Source organism: Pongo abelii, chromosome 16 (assembly GCF_028885655.2).
Source record: "Pongo abelii isolate AG06213 chromosome 16, NHGRI_mPonAbe1-v2.0_pri, whole genome shotgun sequence".
Taxonomy (NCBI): Eukaryota; Metazoa; Chordata; class Mammalia; order Primates; family Hominidae; genus Pongo; species Pongo abelii.
This window is the reverse complement of record NC_072001.2, coordinates 93,536,872-93,558,616: the sequence shown is the minus strand read 5'-3', so window position 1 is coordinate 93,558,616 and position 21,745 is coordinate 93,536,872. Positions and strand designations below refer to the sequence as shown.

The 21,745-nt window shown below is 40.5% G+C and overlaps 1 protein-coding gene across 1 annotated transcript in view; it reads right to left on the bottom strand.

Annotated features, from left to right (window-relative positions):
• Positions 1–21,745, bottom strand: part of IQGAP1 (IQ motif containing GTPase activating protein 1) — a 113,603-nt gene that overhangs the window by 32,381 nt on the left and 59,477 nt on the right. The window contains exons 10-18 of the mRNA XM_009250154.4: positions 20,432–20,595; positions 19,340–19,424; positions 16,079–16,242; positions 15,725–15,885; positions 14,453–14,577; positions 12,694–12,857; positions 3,810–3,900; positions 3,465–3,632; positions 2,305–2,447 (exon numbers count right to left, since the gene is read on the bottom strand). Coding sequence (XP_009248429.3) covers positions 2,305–2,447; positions 3,465–3,632; positions 3,810–3,900; positions 12,694–12,857; positions 14,453–14,577; positions 15,725–15,885; positions 16,079–16,242; positions 19,340–19,424; positions 20,432–20,595 — 1,265 coding nt within the window. The remainder of the gene's footprint in view (positions 1–2,304; positions 2,448–3,464; positions 3,633–3,809; positions 3,901–12,693; positions 12,858–14,452; positions 14,578–15,724; positions 15,886–16,078; positions 16,243–19,339; positions 19,425–20,431; positions 20,596–21,745) is intronic.

Here is a 21,745-nt window from a genome sequence, read left to right as displayed (position 1 = left end):
CCAGGTAATACACCATTCATCTCTCCTTCAGGGGTCCATGTCCTTTCAGTACTCTCTGCTTTTTCCTTTTCTATTTTCTCTCCTACTTCCTTTTTATAACTTCAGCAAAGTCATTCTTAACTTTCCCTTTCTGTCTAGAACAGACTTTTCTTTTTTTCTCAGCTGCTAAAATATTATCTATGCTACGTTACTCCAGGACAGAATGAAAAATTCCCTTAAGACTTCCCTTATTGTGCTGTGATTAGAGCACCACCTCTCTCTGCCTTACATCACGGTACTCAGTTTTGTGTCTGCTGTTTTCACAACACTGTGAAACACTGGAAGGTAGAGACTCTCTGATACATATTTCTATCTTCTCAATGCCCAGAACAGAGTTCAATGAATTTAAATTTCATCACCTGTGAAATCATTAGCAATGAAGATGAAACACTGGAAAGATAAGAGACTGTAACCCACCATATAAAGAGAACTTTAACCACAAGGTAGAAATCACCCATCTGATGTTAACTCCTAAATAAAGGGACTATTTCACCTTTTCCACAGGTGTATTTTTGACTTGTTCCACACAGGATTTGGGAAATATTGCCAAAGGGAAGTAAATGACCTTTTGAAAATCTTTTACTGTCCTTTTTCTCTAGGAATCTTGAATGTCTATTAGTAATATGTCTAATCATGACCTACAGGAGCTTACTGAGCATCTTCCCTCAGTATATATTCCTCCCCTTTAACATTCATTAAACAACTCTGGTTTAATTAACAGGAGTGCAGCACCAAATTAAAACTTAAAAGTCCTCAACAGTCCATCAATGACAATGTAACTCCCCCTTTGAGAAAGTACTGCAAACTTAGCAGCTCACCTTAAAAACTACTAGGGGGCATAGACAAGCACAAATGTGACTAAAATTCAAATCCAAGTACATTAAATTCTGAATGAATACCAAGTTCTTTGGGAACTTCAAAGGAAGATGAAGGGGGTAAGGTAAGGAAATTTTAAAAAGATTCATAGAGGAGGTGACTTGAGACGGGTGTGCTTGGAGGACTGAATTTTTAAACTAAATATTACTTTTTCTGAGACAGGGTCTTGCTCTGTTGCCCAGGCTGGAGTGCAGTGCTGTGATCATGGCTCATTTACAGCCTTGACCTCCCAGGCTCAACTGATCCTTCCGCCTCATCCTCCAAAGTAGCTGGAATCACACACACACACACCACTATGCCCAGCTAATTTTTGTATTTTTTATAGAGATGAGGTTTCACCATGTTGCCCAGGCTTGTCTTCAACTCCTGGGCTCAAGCAGTCTTTTTGCCTTAGCCTCTCAAAATGCTGGGATTACAGGTGTGAGCCACCACGCCCAGCCTGAATTTTTTTCTTTTTTTATACCAAGAATCAGTACAAAGGGAAGGATAGAATTTTGACAGGTATAGATGGCAGGGGAGAGACATCTCATGACAGCAGAGACTTTGTTTGGTTCATGACTATATCCCATTCCTTAGGAGAGTACCTGCTACATTTGAGGTATTCAACAAATAACTGTTGAATGGGCTGGGTGCGCTGGCTCACGCCTGTAATCCCAGTACTTTGGGAGGCTGAGGCAGGTGGACCACTAGAGGCCAGGAGTTCAAGACCAGCCTGGCCAACAGGGCAAAACCTCGTCTCTACTAAAATTACAAAATTAGCCAGGTGTGGTGCATGCCCGTAATCCCAGGTATTCGGGAGGCTGAGGCGGGAGAATAGCTTGAACCCAGGGAGGTGGAGGTTGCAGTGAGGTGAGACTGCACCACTGCACTCCAGCCTAGGTGACACAGTGAGACTCTGTCTCAAAAAAAACCAAAAAACAAACAAACAAACAAAACTGTTAAATGGAACAGCATAAGCAAAGACACAAAGACACAGAAGATGAAAAAGTACTTTAAAAGCTCTATGAAAATGCTAACTTTATTTGAAATTGCAGGTTGTAGCTAATATAATTTGTGGAACATTCAGAAGAGAGACTGAAAATATAAACTGAGAGAGATTAAAATAGTTGCATTTAATGGAGTCAGCAACTTTTCATTTTTCTTTTATAGATCATCTAACTTTTCTTAGCACATGGTTTATATCACTTAATTGTATAATTCAGATGTTTTACAAATTCAGGCCTTAGTTGCTCCCCCAACTACTACAAAAAGATTATCCCAAAACAGCTCATTACATAACCTCAATTTTAGTCTAGGGCTTCTGACCACATGCCCTGTTCCTCTTAATTAATATTATAGCTTGAAAACACTTTCTCTCAGCTTCTTCCTATGTGAAGAAAGGTGACCTACCTGGATCTCCTCCCGAGAAAGCTGCATAGAATTTTGCACAAAATTTGGGGGTTCGTCCCATCCTCCTTCCTGGGTCTCCAGATTGTGGTAATAATAATATCCACCTTTTACCCAGTGCTTCACCCACTTGCTGTTATTATCTCCTGGCAGAAAATAAAGGAAAGATAGAAGACATCCAGAGCCACACTCCCCAGCTGTATGTCCAGAACTGCAGGATTATTACAGTCACGTCTCACAGTCTAAATGAAGACCACTCCAAAAGCTGCTCCTTGGATCTGTGAGAGTAAAGGGGCATCCTAAGCCCCCATTAAATTATGGCTTTGTAATGACTAATTTAGTTCATTTATGTCTATAAGAAGAAAATACCTATGAAGTCCAATTTATAGAATTAACCATGATTAACTTTGTTCACTCCAAAGCCAAAGTTTAAGGCCTGTCTGTCTTAAAAAATGTGCAACCATTTAGCCTCTCCAGTTTTTCAATTTTTTTTTTTTTTTTTTTTTTTAGACAGAGTCTTGCTCTGTTGCCCAGGCTGGAGTGCAGTGGCATGATCTTGGCTCAATGCAGCCTCTGCCTCCCGGGTTCAGGCAATTCTCCGGCCTCAGCCTCCCGGGTACCTGGGATTACAGGCACATGCCACCACACTCAGCTAATTTTTGTATTTTTAGTAGAGGGTTTTACCATGTTGGCCAGGCTAGTCTTGAACTCCTGACCTCAGGCGATCCGCCCGCCTTGGCCTCCCAAAGTGCTGTGATTACAGGCATGAGCCACCACACCCGGCCCAGTTTTTCAATTTTTAAAAGTCCATAAAATGGGATAAGAAATCTTATTTCTTTCCCTCTTTTTACAGACAAACTACTTTTAATTGCCTATAGGCTTGCTTAATCAGAGCTACTGCTACCCTGTGAAAGATAAACAAGTTAAATATTTTAATCTTTCCCACATTCTCAGAAAATTGGCCTTGTTAACACAGCTGTCCACAAAGGGGGGGAAAAGAATATTTTCAAAAATAGGGATTTTATCTCCTTTAGAATGAGCCTAAGTACTGCACATCTATGCTAAAAGGTCTTTCCCTATAGCTTATCCCTTTCCTCTACATCTGTCCCCTCATATACTCAAGGGTTAGCTTCAGGGCACATATGTATTATCCCAGAACTCACCTACTGCCAGTTTTTTCTTCTTGGCTTCAGCAAGGTCACTCTGGTAAGTTTCACCACATTCAGGGATGACTCCATATAAGCCAACATCAGGGGAACGAAGGGCACTCAGTGTTTTGCCAACATCACCACTTTCTACTGCCTCATTAATGGCAAAGATTCCTAAGGCAACTATTCCGGGAAAGAATTGTTACCAGAATAGTTTAGAGAGTGTCTAATTCACATACTGGTTCACCTAACTATATCTACTGGCAAATTGTTCCCCCACACCTATCTTGGTCAAGCTGTATGGAGCATCTTGTCACCCCCAGCCTCCATCAAAACAGAAATAAAACAGGTGATACATACACTTCTGTGCTTCTTGGGTGTCTTTGTTGGACTGCCAGATTCCACCTTGAATTTCATCCAACCATAACACAGCTGACTCATCCTGGATTTCCTACATATCATTAAAAGCAAAATATTAAAGTCATGAAATCGGGGTACATGTAACATACATGTGAAGAGGGGGGCTTCCTAGACTCAATTAAATATGGAAGAACAGGCTTAAAAAATATGAGACACGTGGGTTAGTCAAATGGAAGAAGTAGGCATCAAAAACCTGGTAAAAAGTTGGGTGCAGTGACTCACACCTGTAATCCAACACTTTGGGGGGGCTGAGGCAGAAGGAATGCTTGAGCCCAGGAGCTCGAGACCAGCCTGGGCAACATAGTGAGACCCCGTCTCTCTAAAAACAAACAAACAAACAAACAAACAAAAATAACTTGGCCAGGCATGGTGGTGCACGCCTATAGTCCCAGCTACTAGGGAGGCTGAGGCAGAAGGATTGCTTGAGCCCAGGAGGTTAGGCTGCAGTCAGCCGTGTTCTTACCACTGCACTCCAGCCAGAGTGCAGACCTGTCTCCAAAAACAAACAAGCTGGTAAAGGTCATAAGATAAGGGAAATGGCTCACATGTAGGTGAAGATTATATGAAGATGAATTTAAGTGGTTCCGGAGGTTGTGAACAGCTAGAAGGGGCAAGAGGCCCAGATAGACTGGGAAGGGGTCCAGAGACTTTAACAGGGTGACAAGGGCCAGGGTATATATATGAATATGCAGTACTTATTTGAAAGCTCCTTTGCCAACAATGTTCAGAGGAAGTTAACGTTCTCTATGACTACTAATGTTTTTAAGACTGTCAAGTCTTACTTTAACCAGAACCTTTGAATTATCACATTTAAAGCCAGAAGTCACTACAGGCAATCTACATTTCTCACCAGTTGATATCCTAAAACTTGAATGTTAAATCAGTTGCTGGGAACTTAAAAGCAAATTTTCACACAGAAATATAATGAATGTTGTGATTACTTTCCTTAGTACAGCTAACAAAAGCCTCACAGCATAGTCTGAGTTGACTATTGTGGATAGAGATGATGTATGATCTAGTGGAGGTGACTTACTTTCCTCTTCCTAAATTCGTTAAGACAATTTTCTTTGTTAAAGGAGCTTGTTGGTGACCATTTGCTCTGAACGGCATTTTAAACAGAATTAGATTAGTAGAAATACCTTCCTCTAGTATCTCCCAATTTTTTTTTTTTTTATTTTTGAGACAGAGTCTCACTCTGTCACTCAGACTGGAGTGCAATGGCACAATCTCGGCTCACTGAAAGCTCTGCCTCTCGGGTTCACACCACTCTCCTGCCTCAGCCTCCCGAGTAGCTGGGACTACGTGCACCTGCCACCCAGCCCAGCTAATTTTTTGTATTTTTTTAGTAGAGACGGGGTTTCACCATGTTAGCCAGGATGGTCTCGATCTCCTGACCTTGTGATCTGCACGTCTCGGCCTCCCAAAGTGCTGGGATTACAGGTGTGAGCCACTGCGCCTGGCCGTATCTTCCAATTTTCAAGAATGTGGCTGCCATATTCCAATTTGGGGAAGTAGCTTATGGATTAGCCCCACTACTGTTACTGAGAGTTAGCACAATAGGATTCTACTTCTACCTACTCTCAGTGTGAGAGTCAGAATCAGAAACCACTGCTGATACCCCGTTAGATTTCCATGGTCATACTGAGGTTATGTAAACTTCAACTATCTCAAAGGAGTGGGGGTCCTTTGTTAAGATGCCTGTAAGGTCTTTACAGAAAGCATCAATTCAGCAGATTACTGGGGCACTCTTCTCTAGAAAAGACAAGACACTTCAGGTTTTAAAGTGGCCAGGTTGTGAGAGTCATGTTTGTGGTGATCTAGGCAGACCCAACAAAATTAACATACTCCTGAGGCTTGAGCTAACAGCAATTGGTATAAATAGCAGCTCAAAATTCATTTAGATTGCTTGATGTGAATATAATTTGCCAAGGCATGAATGAGGCAGAATAAAGAACTTAGTAAATCACCATAACTATGTGTCCAAATGAGGCAGGGTCTGAGCTTTGAGGCAAAGTGAAACATTTCACTGCCCAACAGCTGAAGTCACAAAACCTTAGGGAAGGCTTGGCTTTCCTCCTGTTTTATTAGAGAAAGACACAACATTTCACTCCATATAGTGAAGCAGCCACAATCCCCGCAATTTATAAAGAGTGCAGGTGACAGGATAAGGCCAGAGGAAAGCATCTGAAATTGAAAGCAGTGATTTCTCTTAAATGCAGTCTTTTAGAAAGATCATTTAACCTAATTATGGTAGGTGCTGGCCTTACAATTCTAAGAGGCACTGTCCCAATTTTAAGAAGCTCAGTCTTCAGAAAGGAAAAGAGTAAACAGATAAATAGAATGCAAGAACAAATAAATCACTTAAAAGCTGCAGAACCTAGTACCTTCCTACCACTAGTCGCTTTCTATTACTGAAAATAGAAAATGACCACACACAATCCCCTAGAGTCCTAAGAATAACTACTGGAAATACTAGGCAATAGTTCCAATATGAGACAATACAATGAGTCAGCTGCAGGCTTGTGACAACTTAAATTGTGAAGTCATAAGCGAGAGGGCTGATGGTCTAGCCTCCAAGAGAAGCAGCATAAAAATCCTTGTATCATAAAAACAGAAGCATTTCCACAGAATCAAGCCATTTTTGGTTCACTTCTGGGATAATCATACAACAGATATCTGAGCAGAATCTGCTGTAAGCAAAGTTATGAGACTTAGCACAACCTCTCTTGCATTGAGAGAGAAAGGCAGAACCTTTCTGGGCATTCAGAATTCTTTCTTCCCTGCCCCATGCAGATTAAAGTAAAACCTTTCATACATACTCCTTAAGAAATAAGCAATAGCGCAACAGTATGAAAGGCAATAAAAAGTGAATGGATGGGTGTCTCAGGTGTTTCAGGGAAACATTAATATAGAAAAGCCCCTCACCAGAATGAAGAAGGAAAGAGAGACAGCATACACTACCTCATCCCAGTGTAAGAAGAAAGAACAGGTTCTTTCTGCTCCAATTAGACTGAATAAAATGACAAAACCCAAATCCTTCTGGTAAAACTTGTTTTAAAGAGATCACCTAAGATTAACTCAAATCACTGAGCAGAGTGTTAAAACCCAGGCTAGATATTATGGAGAGAAAACAGATTTGCTGTAAAAATGCTATCCAAGATATAGTCAAGTACAGCTCCCTAACAACTCTGACACTTAGAAACACACTGATTGCATTTCAGAAGAGGTAAAGAGATAGGGACCAGAAGTCAGAATTTAAAAAAAGAGTGGGCAATGATTGGAGTCAGAAGAGGTGAAGAAGCCACAAAACACAGGAAAAGGGAGAAGAGGCAAAAGAATGACTATGTTATGTACATGTATATATGGAAAGCACACACTCACACACCCCTCTAAAGGGCACTTCTCACCACTCAAAACTTTTTAAAAAGACTTTACTTACTATGTGGCTTGGTTTGCATGTGTGATGATAGACCCAATATTACATATATAAATATATAACCACATATATACGACATAAACACATAAACACACATACACAAATCTGTGCAACACGTTTATCAACTACACAACACAAGCACTGACCAATCAGGACGGAGCAGAGTCCTTATGGCCACTGCTGGTTTAGTTGCCATATAGTGGGATTTCAATTAGAGTTGGGGAGCGATGGCACAGATATGGGAGGGTTGGGACAGTAACAATGTACCAGACAAAATAAAAGAATTTCAATGTCCTAACAACTGGTACAGCTGTGCTGGTGTGAACCAGCTGATTACCAGCTACATGTATATAAGCATGTGTGTATAAGTGCATATACACACATGGAGGTCAGAGAGAGATTTAAGTCATTCTTTTTTTTGAGACAGAGTCTCGCTCTGTTGCCCAGGCTGGAGTGCAGTGGCCCGATCTCGGCTCACTGCAAGCTCCACCTCTGGGTTCAAGTGATTCTCCTGCCTCAGCCTCCCGGGTAGCTGGGATTACAGGTGCCCGCCACCACACCTGGCTAATTTTTTGTATTTTTAGTAGAGATGGGGTTTCACCATGTTGGCCAGGCTGGTCTCGAACTTCTGACCTCAGGCGATCTGCCCGCCTGGGACTCCCAAAGTGCTGGGATTACAGGCATGAGGCACTGCGCCCAGCCCTTTTTTTTTTTTTTTTTTTTTTTTTTTTTAAAAGACAGGGTCTTGCTTTGTCACTGAGGCTGGAGTGCAGTGGTGCAATCTTGGCTCACCACAACCTCAGCCCCCCAGGCCCAAGTGATCCTTCCATTTCAACCTCCCAAGTGCCTCGGACCACAGGTGCACACCACCATGTCCAGCTAATATTTTTATTTTTTGTAAAGACGGGGTTTTACCATCTTGCCCAGCCTGGTCTCAAATTCCTGGGCTCAAACCATTCACCCACCTCGGCATCCCAATGTGCTGGGATTACAAGCATGAGCCACTGCACCCGGCCAGTTTTTTCAATACGGTAGAAATTAACCAAAGGCTTGCAGAAATTGGACAGTGCATTCAAGAAAAACAGCTGAAACTCAGTAAGAACAGTGAGTTCTGTGGTGCTTTAAACTCCCCATTCCAATCTGCCCCTCCTACCACCCCTTCAAAGCCCCATTCCCAGAGAACTGTCATTAGCTGACCTGTTCAGAGGTCACACTCGCAAGGCTGTCTTTATTTGACCTGACCAAGAGCTCATCCAGTGCAAACAGCCTTTTCTCCAGAAGCAATCGTAAAAAACATTAAGGATAACAGTTTAGGCAAACAAGAGACTAACTAAAAACCTTATAAGGAAGAGCTGGAGAATGAGATGTTCATGGAGAGCTCTGACAACTTGACATATTCCTGGATGGGATCTAGGAGGCCACAGTGCATGTGTGGGCTGTGCACATGCTCAGAAAAGATCTGATAAAGCTCTTGTTTAGCATATCGCCAAGAAATATAAAATGGGCAACCAGTGGCCCTCAGGGCTGCTCTGTCTATGGAGTAGCGATTCTTTTATTCCTTTACTTTCTTAATAAACTTGCTTCCACTTTACTCCATGGACTCTCCCTGAATTCTTTCTTGTGTGAGATCCAAGAACCATCTCTTGAAGGGGTCTGGATCGGGACCCCTTCCCTACACAGTACTGCAGCTCAAAACAAAACAAAAAATATCCCCCACACAAAAAACTCCAGACCATGTGGCCTCACTGGTGACTTGTACCAAATGTTTAAAGAACTAGCTAATCCTTTACAAACTCTTTGAAAATATAAAAGGAACACTTCAAGTCATGAGGCCAGTATTACCCTGATACCAAAACCAAACACAAAGATATTAGAAGAAAATAAAACTACAGACCAAATTTAAATTAAGATCTTTTGTGCGCTAAATTTGTAACTCAGTGATAAATATTTTTAAAAACACTCCCAAATGGCTGATGGAGACTTAGATGCTCAGGTGATGCCAAAAACAAAAACAAAACAAAACAAAAAAAACTCAAACCAAAAACAAACAAACAAAAAACAATTCCACCCAATGTGTAGTTCACCCAGCTGGGCCTGGCAATGTTAAGCAATTTTTCCTTTAACTCCCCCAACTTCCTCTGCCTTTGATGAAGTCTGAAAAGTTATTCCACAGCAAAGGAAATGTTTCAAACTCTATACTCACATCCTCAAAAAGTTTAACTCCGATGACCCAAACAAAAGGCACACACAGCCTTTTGAATTATTTACACTTTATCTATTCCTGACTTGATAGACATACTGTTTTTTTTTTCCACCGTGGCTATCAGGAATAATGCTACTATGAAGATAAAGTTGTTAAAGTAATTGTAACATAAACTCATCTTTTAAAATGTTTGTCTTACCTGCTACCTAGTTTGCTGAGGAAATTGACAAGGTTTATGCCTCTTTTTATGCTGTTGCTGTCTAGGAAGTTGCCTTGTATGTAGTAGGCCCTCAAATAATTGTTGATTAAAGCATAATTAACATCTGTTTTCTAATTGTGATTGATCTCCTTTTCAGTGCTTACTAAGTAACAACAACTGGATAGAACCATAGCCTTCAGAAGATTCCTGAAGTGAGGCAGCAAGCGGAAGGGCTAAAAGAAATTTTTAATTCTGAGTAGCCAGACGTATAAAAACAGACCAAGGCTTTAGTGTATTGGAGCTTTTTGCACACTGACACTCGTGTGGGCTCTGTAAGTTTTGGTGAAGGGTAGAGGAGTGGGTAATTTTATATGTTGGTAATATTATGATGTTGACTGATCTCCTTTGATTACACTGCCATGGCAGTAGTTGACATTACCATGTCCTAATCATGTAAATGTAGTATCTGATAGATACTACCAGGTTTCATTTAAGAGACATAATTATGCAGAATGTCACTTGATGCTGTGGAGAGGGTCGAATCACAACTGCTATTTCATAGCCAGGAAATTGAGATCAACTGATTTTACTTACTCGGATAAGAAGTAGTTGGCTCTAGGGAAGCTAGAAATGGAAGTCTCTGTCTTTGATTCATTTTATTGGATTAGTGTTTCCCAAACTTGGATGGTCATCAGAACAATGAAAAAGTCATTTTTAAAATACAGATTCCTAAGCTTAAAGTCTAATTCTACTAATTCAGAATCTCTAATGTGTCAGGCTGCAATGATTCTATGTATGCTAGTGGTAGTAATGTTTGTTTTTGCTGCTAAGAAAGTCCAAAGGGAGCCTTATATCTGACTGTCAGAGGAGTGGGGTTTCGGAGAATAAGCTAGGTCGGCTTCCATATCTAAAAAGGGAAGTAGATTGAAGATACAACTTGTATAGCTGTCACTCATGCTAAGTGTCTATCAAATCACGAATAGATAAAGTGCAAATAATTCATATGTCATCAACTCACGAATGGATAAATAAAATGTGGTAAAGTGGAAATAATCCATGTGTCATCAACTCATGAATAAATAAATAAAATGTGGTACAGTCATACAATGGAATATTATTCAGCAACAAAAAGAAATGAAGTGCTGCTGCTACAACTTGGATAAACTAAGCAAAAAGAAGCCAGTCACAAAGGACCATACATTGCATAATTCCATTTACATGAAATGTTCAGAATAGACAAACCCATAGACAAAGCAGCAGTCTGAAGGTTGCCCAGGGCTGAGGGAGATTAAGGGAAAATGAGTGACTATTAATGGGTACTGAGTTTCTCTTGGGGTGATGAAATGTTCAAAAATTGACTGTGGTGATGACTGCACAATTCTATCAACATACTAAAGTCCACTCACGCTGAATTGTATGATACGTGAATTACATTTCAATTAAGTTGTCACAAAAAAACTTCAGGACATTATCTATTAAAGCTTCATATATGTGTTCCCTATGGCCATACCTCCTCTCTAAAATGTATATCTAACAGAAATGCATATATATGTTTTTAACCAAAATTAAAAATTCATAGAAGTTCTACAAAATTAAAAATTCATAGAAGCACTATTTACAGGCCATGGGCGGTGGCTCATGCCTGTAATTCCCAACACTTTGGGAGGCTGAGGCGGGCAGATCACTTGAGGTCAGGAGTTCGAGACCAAACTGGCCAACATGGTGAAACCCCGATTCTACAAAAAATACAAAAAAAAAAAAAAAAAAAAAATTTTAGCCGGGCATGGTGGCTCTCGCCTGTAATCCTAGGTAGTGGGGAGGCTGAGGCAGGAGAATTGCTTGAACCTGGGAGGCAGAAGTTGCAGTGAGCTGAGATTGCGCCATTGCACTCTAGCCTGGGTGACAAAGCAAGACTTCGTCTCAAAAAAAACAAAGAAGCCCTATTTACAACAGTCTGAAAAAAACAAACAAAACAACAACAAAAAACTTCACCAATAATATATAACCACACAATGAAATAGTACACAACAATGAGAATGAGCAAAGGATGGCTCCATGCAACCACATGGATGCATATCATTAACATTATTTAGGGCAACAGAAGCCAGACACAAAAGAGCACATAAGGTACGATCCCACTTAAATACAGCTCAAAAGTGGACAGAAATGAACTGTGGTGTTATTAATAGAAATCAGAGTAGTGGTTACCACCAAATGGAGGGTGGCTAAGGGTGGAAGGGGATATGAGGAAGGTCTCTGTGGTGCTGGTAATGGGTTCTACAATCTGAATGCCAAATACACAGGTGTGCCCCCTTTTGAAAATTTATGCAACTGCATACCCATCTACCTTGTTCATTTTTCTGGATTATATATATATATTTTTTGTTGTTGTTGTTTTTTTTTGTTTTTTTTGTTTTTGAGACAGAGTCTTACTCTGTCCCCCAGACCGGCATGCAGTGGCGAAATCTCGGCTCACTGCAACCTCCACCTCTCAGGCTCAAGTAATTCCTGTGCCTCAGCCTACCAAGTAGCTGGGATTACAGGCATGCACCACCACGCCCAGCTAATTTTTGCATTTTTTTTTTTTTAGTAGAGATGAGGCTTCACCATGTTGGCCAGGCTGGTCTTGAACTCCTGGCCTCAAGTGATCTGCCCGCCTTGGCCTCTCAAAGTGCTGTGGGATTACAACGCGTGAGCCACCGTGCCCAGCCCTGGATCTTATATTTCGATAAAGAATTTACTGAAAGAGACACAAAAGACTGTCAACAACAAACAAAAGAACAAAAACCCAAATGTGTAAAACAGCATGAGCTCCTAGAAGGTGGAGCCTATGTCTCTCACATTTTTGTGTCCCTCCAGTGCTTTGAATCTAAGGGTGCCCAGAAGGCATTCACTGAATGAATCAAGGAAGATATTCCTACCTCAGTCTTTGTTCTAGGAGGGCTGAGGTGCTCTGAACATAAAGAACAATTCCGATGCCACTCACCTGGGCTTTCTCTCTCTTTGCTCTAATCAGTGTGTCTTGGTAATGCTGGGCCACCTCCGCAAGGACTCCCTCAAGTTTAGCTGCAGGAATCTGTAGGGCCTGCAGAGTCTTTTGGGCATCACCTTCATCCAGGGCTTCATTAATTAAACCAATGGCTAAAATCCCTAAATATAAAGAGACAGAAGGTTTTTTTTTTTTTCTAATTAAGGAAGAATATAAACAAATCAATCATGAAACATGCTAACTAATCATAAATCCACCTAAGAGTAACCGTGATTCAAACTGCAACTTACCATCCATTAAGCAGCACTGTTTTAATTTTTTAATTAGTGTTTATTTCAACTAAACTCGCTTGTATTCATATTCCTATTGAATGCTCAAGTCCTTTTGTTTCATTTTTAATTGCTCTAACTTAAAAGTGATGAGGATTTTTATGAAACTGGCCTTCCTGTATAGCTTTCAGGTACACTGGAATGTGTAATCAAAAACATTCTTGAGTCACAAAGGATTCACAAAGAGTCTTAAAAAGGTTCAAGGGTTCTTAAAAAGTCACCTAATTCAACACTTTTATAGAAGAAATAACAAGGCTTAGCAATCTCTTCTCCAAGATTACACAGCAAACAAATGGCAGAAGAAGATCCAAGCACAGGGCTCCCAAATGCAAGGCAAGGCTCTTCCCACTAAGTCAGATGAATATTTCTCACAGGAAATACAAATTAAAATTAGAAACGTTCACTCCCCAGGTATCTTAGGCAGCTGTACTGCTTTTGTAAGGACTCTGCTGTATAATAACAAGTCTGGCTGGTCTTTGTCTCTGGGGGAGCATCTAAGACCCTTGGGATATCCTGAGTGATAGGTATGTTTCTGTTATTCATGGTGGGCCCCTCCGCCCACACCTGTATTTATGTCAACCAATGACTCCTGGTTAGCCTCTTGAGAGTTTAAGGATGGAGGCTGGCCATGCTGGAAAGATCAATCATGGAGGCTTAGAGTCATGTGATACCAGCCTGGCCTCCCAATCTCCAGGGAGCAGAGGTCAAATGAAAATTGAGTTTAATCGCAAAACTAATACTATCAATCACGCATATGTAACGAAGCCCAAATAAAAACTCTGGACACCCAAAACTCAGGTGAGTTTCCCTGGCTGGTGATACACATCAATGTGCCAGGAAAGTGACACATCCTGAGAACACAGAAGCTTCATATTAGGGACTCTCACAGATATTGCTTGATGATTCTCTTCTTTCAGCTGATCCTGATTTACGTATTTTATAATAAAATTTTAATCATTAAGTCTAGCATTTTCTTGAGTTCTGTGAGTCATTCTAGCAAATTATTAAACCTGAGGGGGTAGAAGGATCCTCCAAATTTGCAGCCAATTGTTCAGAAATACAGTGGCCTGGGAACCCTGCAGCTTTCAGCTTGTGTCTGAAGTGAGAGGAGTCTTGTGGAGGACCATGCCTACAACCTGTGCAATTTGACCTAATTCGATGTAGTGTACTTGTTATAACAGCATTTAAAAATAACAGATCAGGTTCAATTCACCTCCCCCAAAATTTAGTTCTTATTGGACATATACCTAATTATAGCAATTGCCTGGTGTTCTCAAAACAATATCCGACTTCAGCTTTTTGTGTTATATAGGTATTTTCCATCTCTCACCCAAAAATCCTTCTAGGAGTAGTATTTTGAACCACTTCATGGAATCACATCATCATTAATGGTGACATTATTTGGGGAGGACAGGAAGATAACTCACTCTCATGTTCCTCTTGCACCACCAGGTTCACATGGTCCACGCAAGCTTGGATATCATTCCATGTAATGAATTCATTATTCTCTGCATGTGCCTGAGCCTTCAGTTTCATCAACTCATCGAGATACCTGCCCCAGACCCCCAAGTAAAAAGAGCATTAAGCACAGCATGTTTAAATATTCAAGGAACAAAGATTGCTAGGATATCCCAACCATTTGATATATTCTCAAGGCCAGTTTTGGAACTGCATAGTTACTTTAAACAAAGTGCAAAAATGCAACAGAAATCACTTATTCTCAATGTCCTGTTACATATTCTACATTCCACGTTAAGACTAACTCTAGAATCAAAGGCAGCAGTTCAAGCAATTCCTCCATAGACAAGAAAAAAAGGCTACACATGAGCTAATAAATGCAGAAGGAATGACAGAGCAACAAATCATCATGCAGCAACTTTTACTGAAGGTACTGATACAGGAAAGATTATCAATTGGGTTAAAAATATCAGGTGAATGCTTAATGGAAAACTGGATATTTTGACGGTGCAAAAGAGATGATGTTCCAGTGATGAGGGAAAAACGTAAATACGCGATGGAAGTATAAGCAGTCTCCCTAATCCAGGGATCAATCTTAGTATCTCTAATGGTGGGAAAAGTGGGTTTTATATGCCTATTGATATGAGGCAATATGAAATACACATCATCAAAAATGTTGAACTGAATCGTGACAAGCCTATAAATTTAATTTCCAATTTACAGGAATAAGGCAAATATGAGAAAGCAACTAGAACTATCCATAAAATAGGACGTCTTATATGGCAATTGGTTCCATCCCTTTAACAAGTCAGTCTCATGAAGAAAGGGACAATTCTAGATTAAAAGATACTCAAGGGACACAACAGCCAGATATAATACATGTTCCTAGGCTAGATCTTGTTTTCAACAAAACAGCTATAAAGGACAGTTTGGGAACAACTGAAGAAGAATGAAAATGAACTAGCTAGGGTTAGATGATATTTAAAAAGTATTATTTAACTTTGTCAGAGATAGGGTTATTTTGACTATGTAACATATTTCAATAAGCCTACTTATATATTTAGGAATGGAATGTCATATTTTTCAGCATAACAAAGAATTAAATGAATCAAAGTGGAACCAAACAAAAGTATGACCCTGATAAAGTAATAATGCCTGCAAAGAAAATCGGAGCACTGACATACAAAAGACAGAGTTAACAGCTACGTAACGGATTTATTCCCTTCACTCTGGACACCCACCTCTGACAGTTTTCTTCCTCAATATTGGTAAGACCAGTAACTGAACTGCTCAACTGCTTCCACACTGTATTCACATCTCCTGATTCCAATGCCCTGTTGATCAGGGCCACCGATGACAACATCTCCACTGCGACAGACAGCTCTGGGTGGGTGAGATTATGCTGTACAGAAAGGGACAGAAGGGAAAACAGTGAGGAAAGACATTCTCCAAGACCCAGGGAGTTGTAAGTTTAATAAAACCATAAGAAAACCAAGTTTATGCAAAAAAGTTCTACCCAACCACAGGAAGAAGTGGGTATTACACTCACGTCCACCCAACTTTGCTCACAAACAGGACAGGTTTAGTGAACTCACTTCAGGACTCTGTTGCTGCAGGGTAGCCAGCTCCTTCTGATAGAGATCGGCGGCAAATGGATACACCTGGGGCAGCTGGGCTTCGGGATTCATCAGTTCCAAAACAGTCTTCTCAGCAACACCCTTCTGGATTGCAGCATTAATCAGTGATACGGCTGCCAATCCTGTGTAAAAAACAGAAGTCAGAAACGCAGTGGGCTTAGAGAGCCCTCAGGGGAAGAAGGTGCCAATCTTCACGGGAAAAAAAAATCACATTCTGTGGCTATCAGCCATGAAGTTTGAAGTGGAACTTTTGTCTTTAAAAAAGCAGCCTCCTTTGTATGAAGAAGGGTGAACTGTACGGTACGTGAACCATATCTCAATAAAGATGTTTTCTTCGAAAAGCAGCCTCCTAACTGTTCTCCTCATCCCTATTTTCTTCCCGTTCAATTCATCCTGTATGCTACCCCTACTTCCCACCTAAACCACCTCTTCCTTCTCCTACTGCCTGGCTTAAGCTACCATTCAAAGCTTTCTAAAATCTTTCCACCCCTTGATCTTACACAACTCAGCCCAAAACATTTACAAAATTTGTATTCTAACCACCATTCCTCAAAGACGTCTTTCACTACCTGTACTTCAGCTCCCACCTCCTTTTTCCCTCATTGTCCTGCACTAGGAACGTTCTTTTCTCTCCTCTTTCACCATCCAAATCTTAGCAATCCCTTAAGTCTCACCTCCTCCAGATATTTCCCTAACAAACCATGAAGTGTGTGTGAGACAAAGTGAGCCTATATTGACTCCAGTTCTACCTTTAAAACTGGAGTAACTTGGCCAGGCACGGTGGCTCACGCTTGTAATCCCAGCACTTTGGGAGGCCAAGGCAGGGGGATCAAGAGGTCAGGAGATTGAGACCATCCTGGTCAACATAGTGAAACCCCGTCTCTACTAAAAATACAAAAATTAGCTGGGTGTGGTGGTGCATGCCTGTAATCCCAGCTCCTCGGGAGGCTGAGGGAGGAGAATCGCTCGAATCAGGGAGTCGGAGGTTGCAGTGAGCTGAAATCGTGCCACTGCACTCCAGCCTGGCAACAGAGTGAGACTCTGTCTCAAAAAAGAAAAAAAAAAAAGGCACACAGACCAATGCAACACCATAGAGAACTCAGAAACAAAGCCACACATTTACAGCCATGAGGAGAACATTTTTTGACAAAGGCACCAAGAACACACATTAGGGAAAACACAGTGCCATGGTTTGGATTGGTTTATTTGTTCCTACCAAATCTCACGTTGAAATGTGATCCCTGACATCACCCCGAGGGTATGAAAAAGAAAGAAACCTGATCCCTAGTGTGGTGGTGGCAGGCAGGGCCTAGTGGGAGCTGTGTGGGTCATAGGAGCAAAAGTCTCATCGATGGCTTTGTGTCATTGTCATGGTAGTGAGCTCTTGCAAGACTGGATTGGTTCTTGGGGAGAATGGATTAGTTCTCATTAGAATGGGTTGTTATAAAGCCAGGACCCCTACTTACTACCCCAGGGATCGGTCTCTCTTCACATGAGCCCACTTGCCCTTTGATCTTCTCCTTCATATTGTGATGCAGCACAAAAGCCCTCACCAGAAGCTGAGCAGATGCTGGTGCCTTGCTTCTTGTACAGCCTGCAGAGCTGTGAGCTAATAAATTACCCCGCCTCAAGTATTCCTTTATAGCAACATAAAATGGACTGAGACAGACAGTCTCTTCAATAAATGGTGTTGAGAAAACTGGATAACCATATGCAGAAGAATAAAGCTAGATCCCTATCTCTCATCTATACAAAAATAAATCAAAATAGATTAAAGACTTAAATCTAAGACCTGAAACTATGAAACGACTGGAAGAAAACATTGAGGAAATGCTTCAGGACACTGGTCTGAGCAAAGCCATTTAGCTAAGACCTTAAAAGCATAAGCAACGAAAGCAAAAATAGACAAACAGGACTATGTCAAGCTAAAAAGCTTCTGCACAGCAAAGGAAACCAACAACAAAGTGAAGAGACAACATACAGAATGGGAGAAAATGTTTGCAAACGATCCATCTGAGAAGAGAACAATAACCAGAATATATAAGAAATTCAAACAACAGCCAAAAAAAAAAAAAAAACCACCTCACAAATAATCCAATTTTTACATGGGCAAATAAGCTGAATAGACTTTTATGAAAAGAAGACACACAAATGGCCAACAGGTATACGAAAAAATGCTCAACATCATCAATCATCAGGGAAATACACATCAAAACCACAATGAGATACTTTCTCACTCCAATTAAAATGGCTTTTATCAAAGACAAAAAATAACAAATGCTGGGAAGGCTGCAGAGAAAGGGCGCATACACTGTTGATGGGAATGTAAATTACTATAGCCACTATGGAAAACAGTATGGAGAGTCCTTAAAAAATTAAAATAAAACTACATATGATTCAGCAATCCCATTGCTAGGTATATGGCCAAAAGAAAGGAAATCAGCACTCCCATGTTTATTGCAGCTGTAGTCACAATAGCCAAGATATGAAATCAACCCAAGTGTCCATCAATGAATAAATGGTTAAAAAAAAAGTAGTGTATACACATAATGGAATATTATTCAGCCATAAAAACTGAAGGTTATCATGTTAAGTGAAATAAGCCAGACACAGAAAGGCAAATACCTCCTGATCTCACTCATATATGAGAGCTAAAAAAGTGGATCTCATGGAGGCAGAGTTGACTGGCGGTTCCCAGAAGCTGGGAAGGGTTTGGGGAGGAGGAGATAGAGAGGTTGGCTAATGGGTACAAAATTACCATTAGATACAAGGAATAGGTCTAGTGTTAGATAGCACAGTAGGATGATGATAGTTAACAATAATGTATAGTTCAAAACAGAAGAACTGGAATGTCCCCAAAATCAACAAAAGATAAATGTGTTAGGTGACAAATATTCCAATTACCCTGATTTGATCATAACACATTGTATGCATGTATCAAAATATCATACGTCAGTGCTTCTTGGTTGGTGTCAGTGCTTCTTGGTTGGTTTAAAAAACAAAACACATGTACCCTCAAAATATGTACAACTATTAACATAGCAATTAAAACCACCACAACAACAAACTGGAGGAACCCTCCTGCCACCAAAAGTACCTTGCAGTTGGTTATGGCTAGTAGGCTCAGGGTGGGGGATGAGGGTGACAGAAGCTAACTTTAGACCCTTCAATAACACAAAGCCACAACCTTCCTCCCATACTATTTCAATGGACTCTTACTTCTCTGATATTGCTGGGCAGCACTGTTTGCAGCATCCACTCCAGACTGCAGCTCCTCCTTCTGCAGGGGGTCAGTCTGACCACTCTGAGAAAAGCAAAGAAAATTATGTAAAGATTACTCATTCCTACGACTCCAGGCCTTAAGGTTCTCATCTCTCAAAAGCAGTCACTAGGGACAGACAGCCATAGTCATAAGTGACAGCTCAGGCTACATGCAGCCAAGGTGGCAGCCCCAGCTAGAGCCAAATGCCTTTGCCAAAGCTGGGGCAGAGTGACTTTACAGATACCAGTACATTCTTCAACATATTACGTGAAAAGCCTCAAAACGTTCTAAGGAAAAAGTGTTTGTAGAATCTTAAGCACGTTAACGCTACTTACTTTGACCAACGTACGCTGAATATTTGTAAAATGTATACTTGCCCTTATTTAGACAAAAAAGAAAGCCCCTCGTGTTTGTTCTAAAAAAAAAAACCCCACAAAACACAATCCCACACAATCTACCCTGACTGCACAGTAAGTACTTTTCCAGTGTTGGCCAGAGCAAACTAATAAGGTGCAGTTTTTTTTTAAAGTGCAAATTCCTGACGTAAGAATGCAAAAATATTCAGGTTTTCCCCAATGTCTTTTAGTTGGAGAGAGAGACAGCTGAAGTGAAGGAGTAGTTAGACTGGGGATGGGTAGGTATTGTCTGTTTATTTTAAAAGAGGATTCATAACTCTAAAAGCAAAAGTGAGCTGAAGACAATGTGTATTTTACCTGAGGATTTTTTTTTCTTTTTTTATTTATTTATTATTATTATACTTTAGGTTTTAGGGTACATGTGCGCAATGTGCAGGTTAGTTACACATGTATACATGTGCCACGCTGGTGCACTGCACCCACTAACTCGTCATCTAGCATTAGGTATATCTCCCAATGCTATCCCTCCCCCCTCCCCCCTCCTGAGGATTTTTTTTTTAAACTAATTTATATGCAGAGGAAAAAGTTGTATTAGGGGGAAAAACAAAGGCAGCATATATATCTTTAAATGACAGCATGGGATTCGAATGGATATATACAAACTCTTGCAGCTTCAATCCAGACTATGTTTACCTGTCTCTTCTGCTGTTTATCACTCAGGAGCTGCTTCAAGTACCAGTCGCTATTCTGTTGCTGCAGTCCTCGAAGACCCAGGGCTGGTGACTGTAGAGCCTTGAACAAGGCCAGTGTATCTCCTTGTTCTAAAGCCAGGTCGATATTTGCTAATGCAGAAAATGCTGAGGAAAAAAGGCAAAAGCTTATGAAAGGACTATGTTAACAGAACAGCCTAGGATAGTTTTCCTTCCCCAGAACCAATCTCAGTTCCAGATAAGGAAATATAACTCAGAGAGCCTTTACTCTGTGGTTCTCAGAAGCATAAGCTCTTGGGATTGGAAAAGAACCTTAGAGTCATCAAGTCCAGGGGTTCCCAACAAGCTGTTCTGCTCATTGGATTTCATACAGATTCCTGGGCCACACTCCCAGCCTACTTAAAAACTTCCAAATGTAGACAGCTCAGCACCAATATGGAGACACCAATCCAGACCAACATGACGCTTAAATTCCCTTAAAATGCCAAGTAGTTGTCCAGATTATACTTACAGACTACCAAACAGGAGAAAGTATCTCCCATGGCCATTTATTACATCTTTGGACAATTTTGTTTCAAAAATATTTTTAAAGCTCCAACCCTAAAGTTCACACTGAATACATTCCACTGCCCCTCCCTATGACAGCAAATGCCTTACTAGCAGCCTTATTTCCTTTAACCATGTCTTACATAGCATCATTTTGAATCCTCTCATTACCCTGATACTTCCTGAACACACTCCACCCACAACAGTCAGTGCCCAGATATCAAGGGTGGTCCAACCTGTGCAGAGTGAAAGGGGTCATCTTCCCCCTTTCCACATTCTCTCTTCTAATCATAGAACCTGAGGTCACACAAGCTCTATAATACAATACATGACAATGAAAACCCAGATGTTCCTTCATCTGAAAATGATAATGAAGATACCTTCCCTCATAGGAATATTTTTAAGATTAAATAAAATCATGCACATAAAAGCACTTTATATATTGTAAAAAAAAAAACCAAAAAGGTATTCTTAGCCTGAAAGATAGAATAAGATAATTTCTGATTTCAGAAATTATAGCCACTAAGGAATCATAATTACTTTTTTACTTTCCATTTCCTTATTTTTTGAAGAGAAAATGCCTGTCCCTACCACCCCTCACAAATAAACATCTGATTTTATCAAAGTAGCAAAAAGAAATCAATAAAATACCAAAAATAAAAATACCTGGGGCATAATAGTACTTACTAATTGCAAATGTTTTCATTAGCAAAAAACAAAATAAAATTAATAAGCTGTTATAAAGAAAATC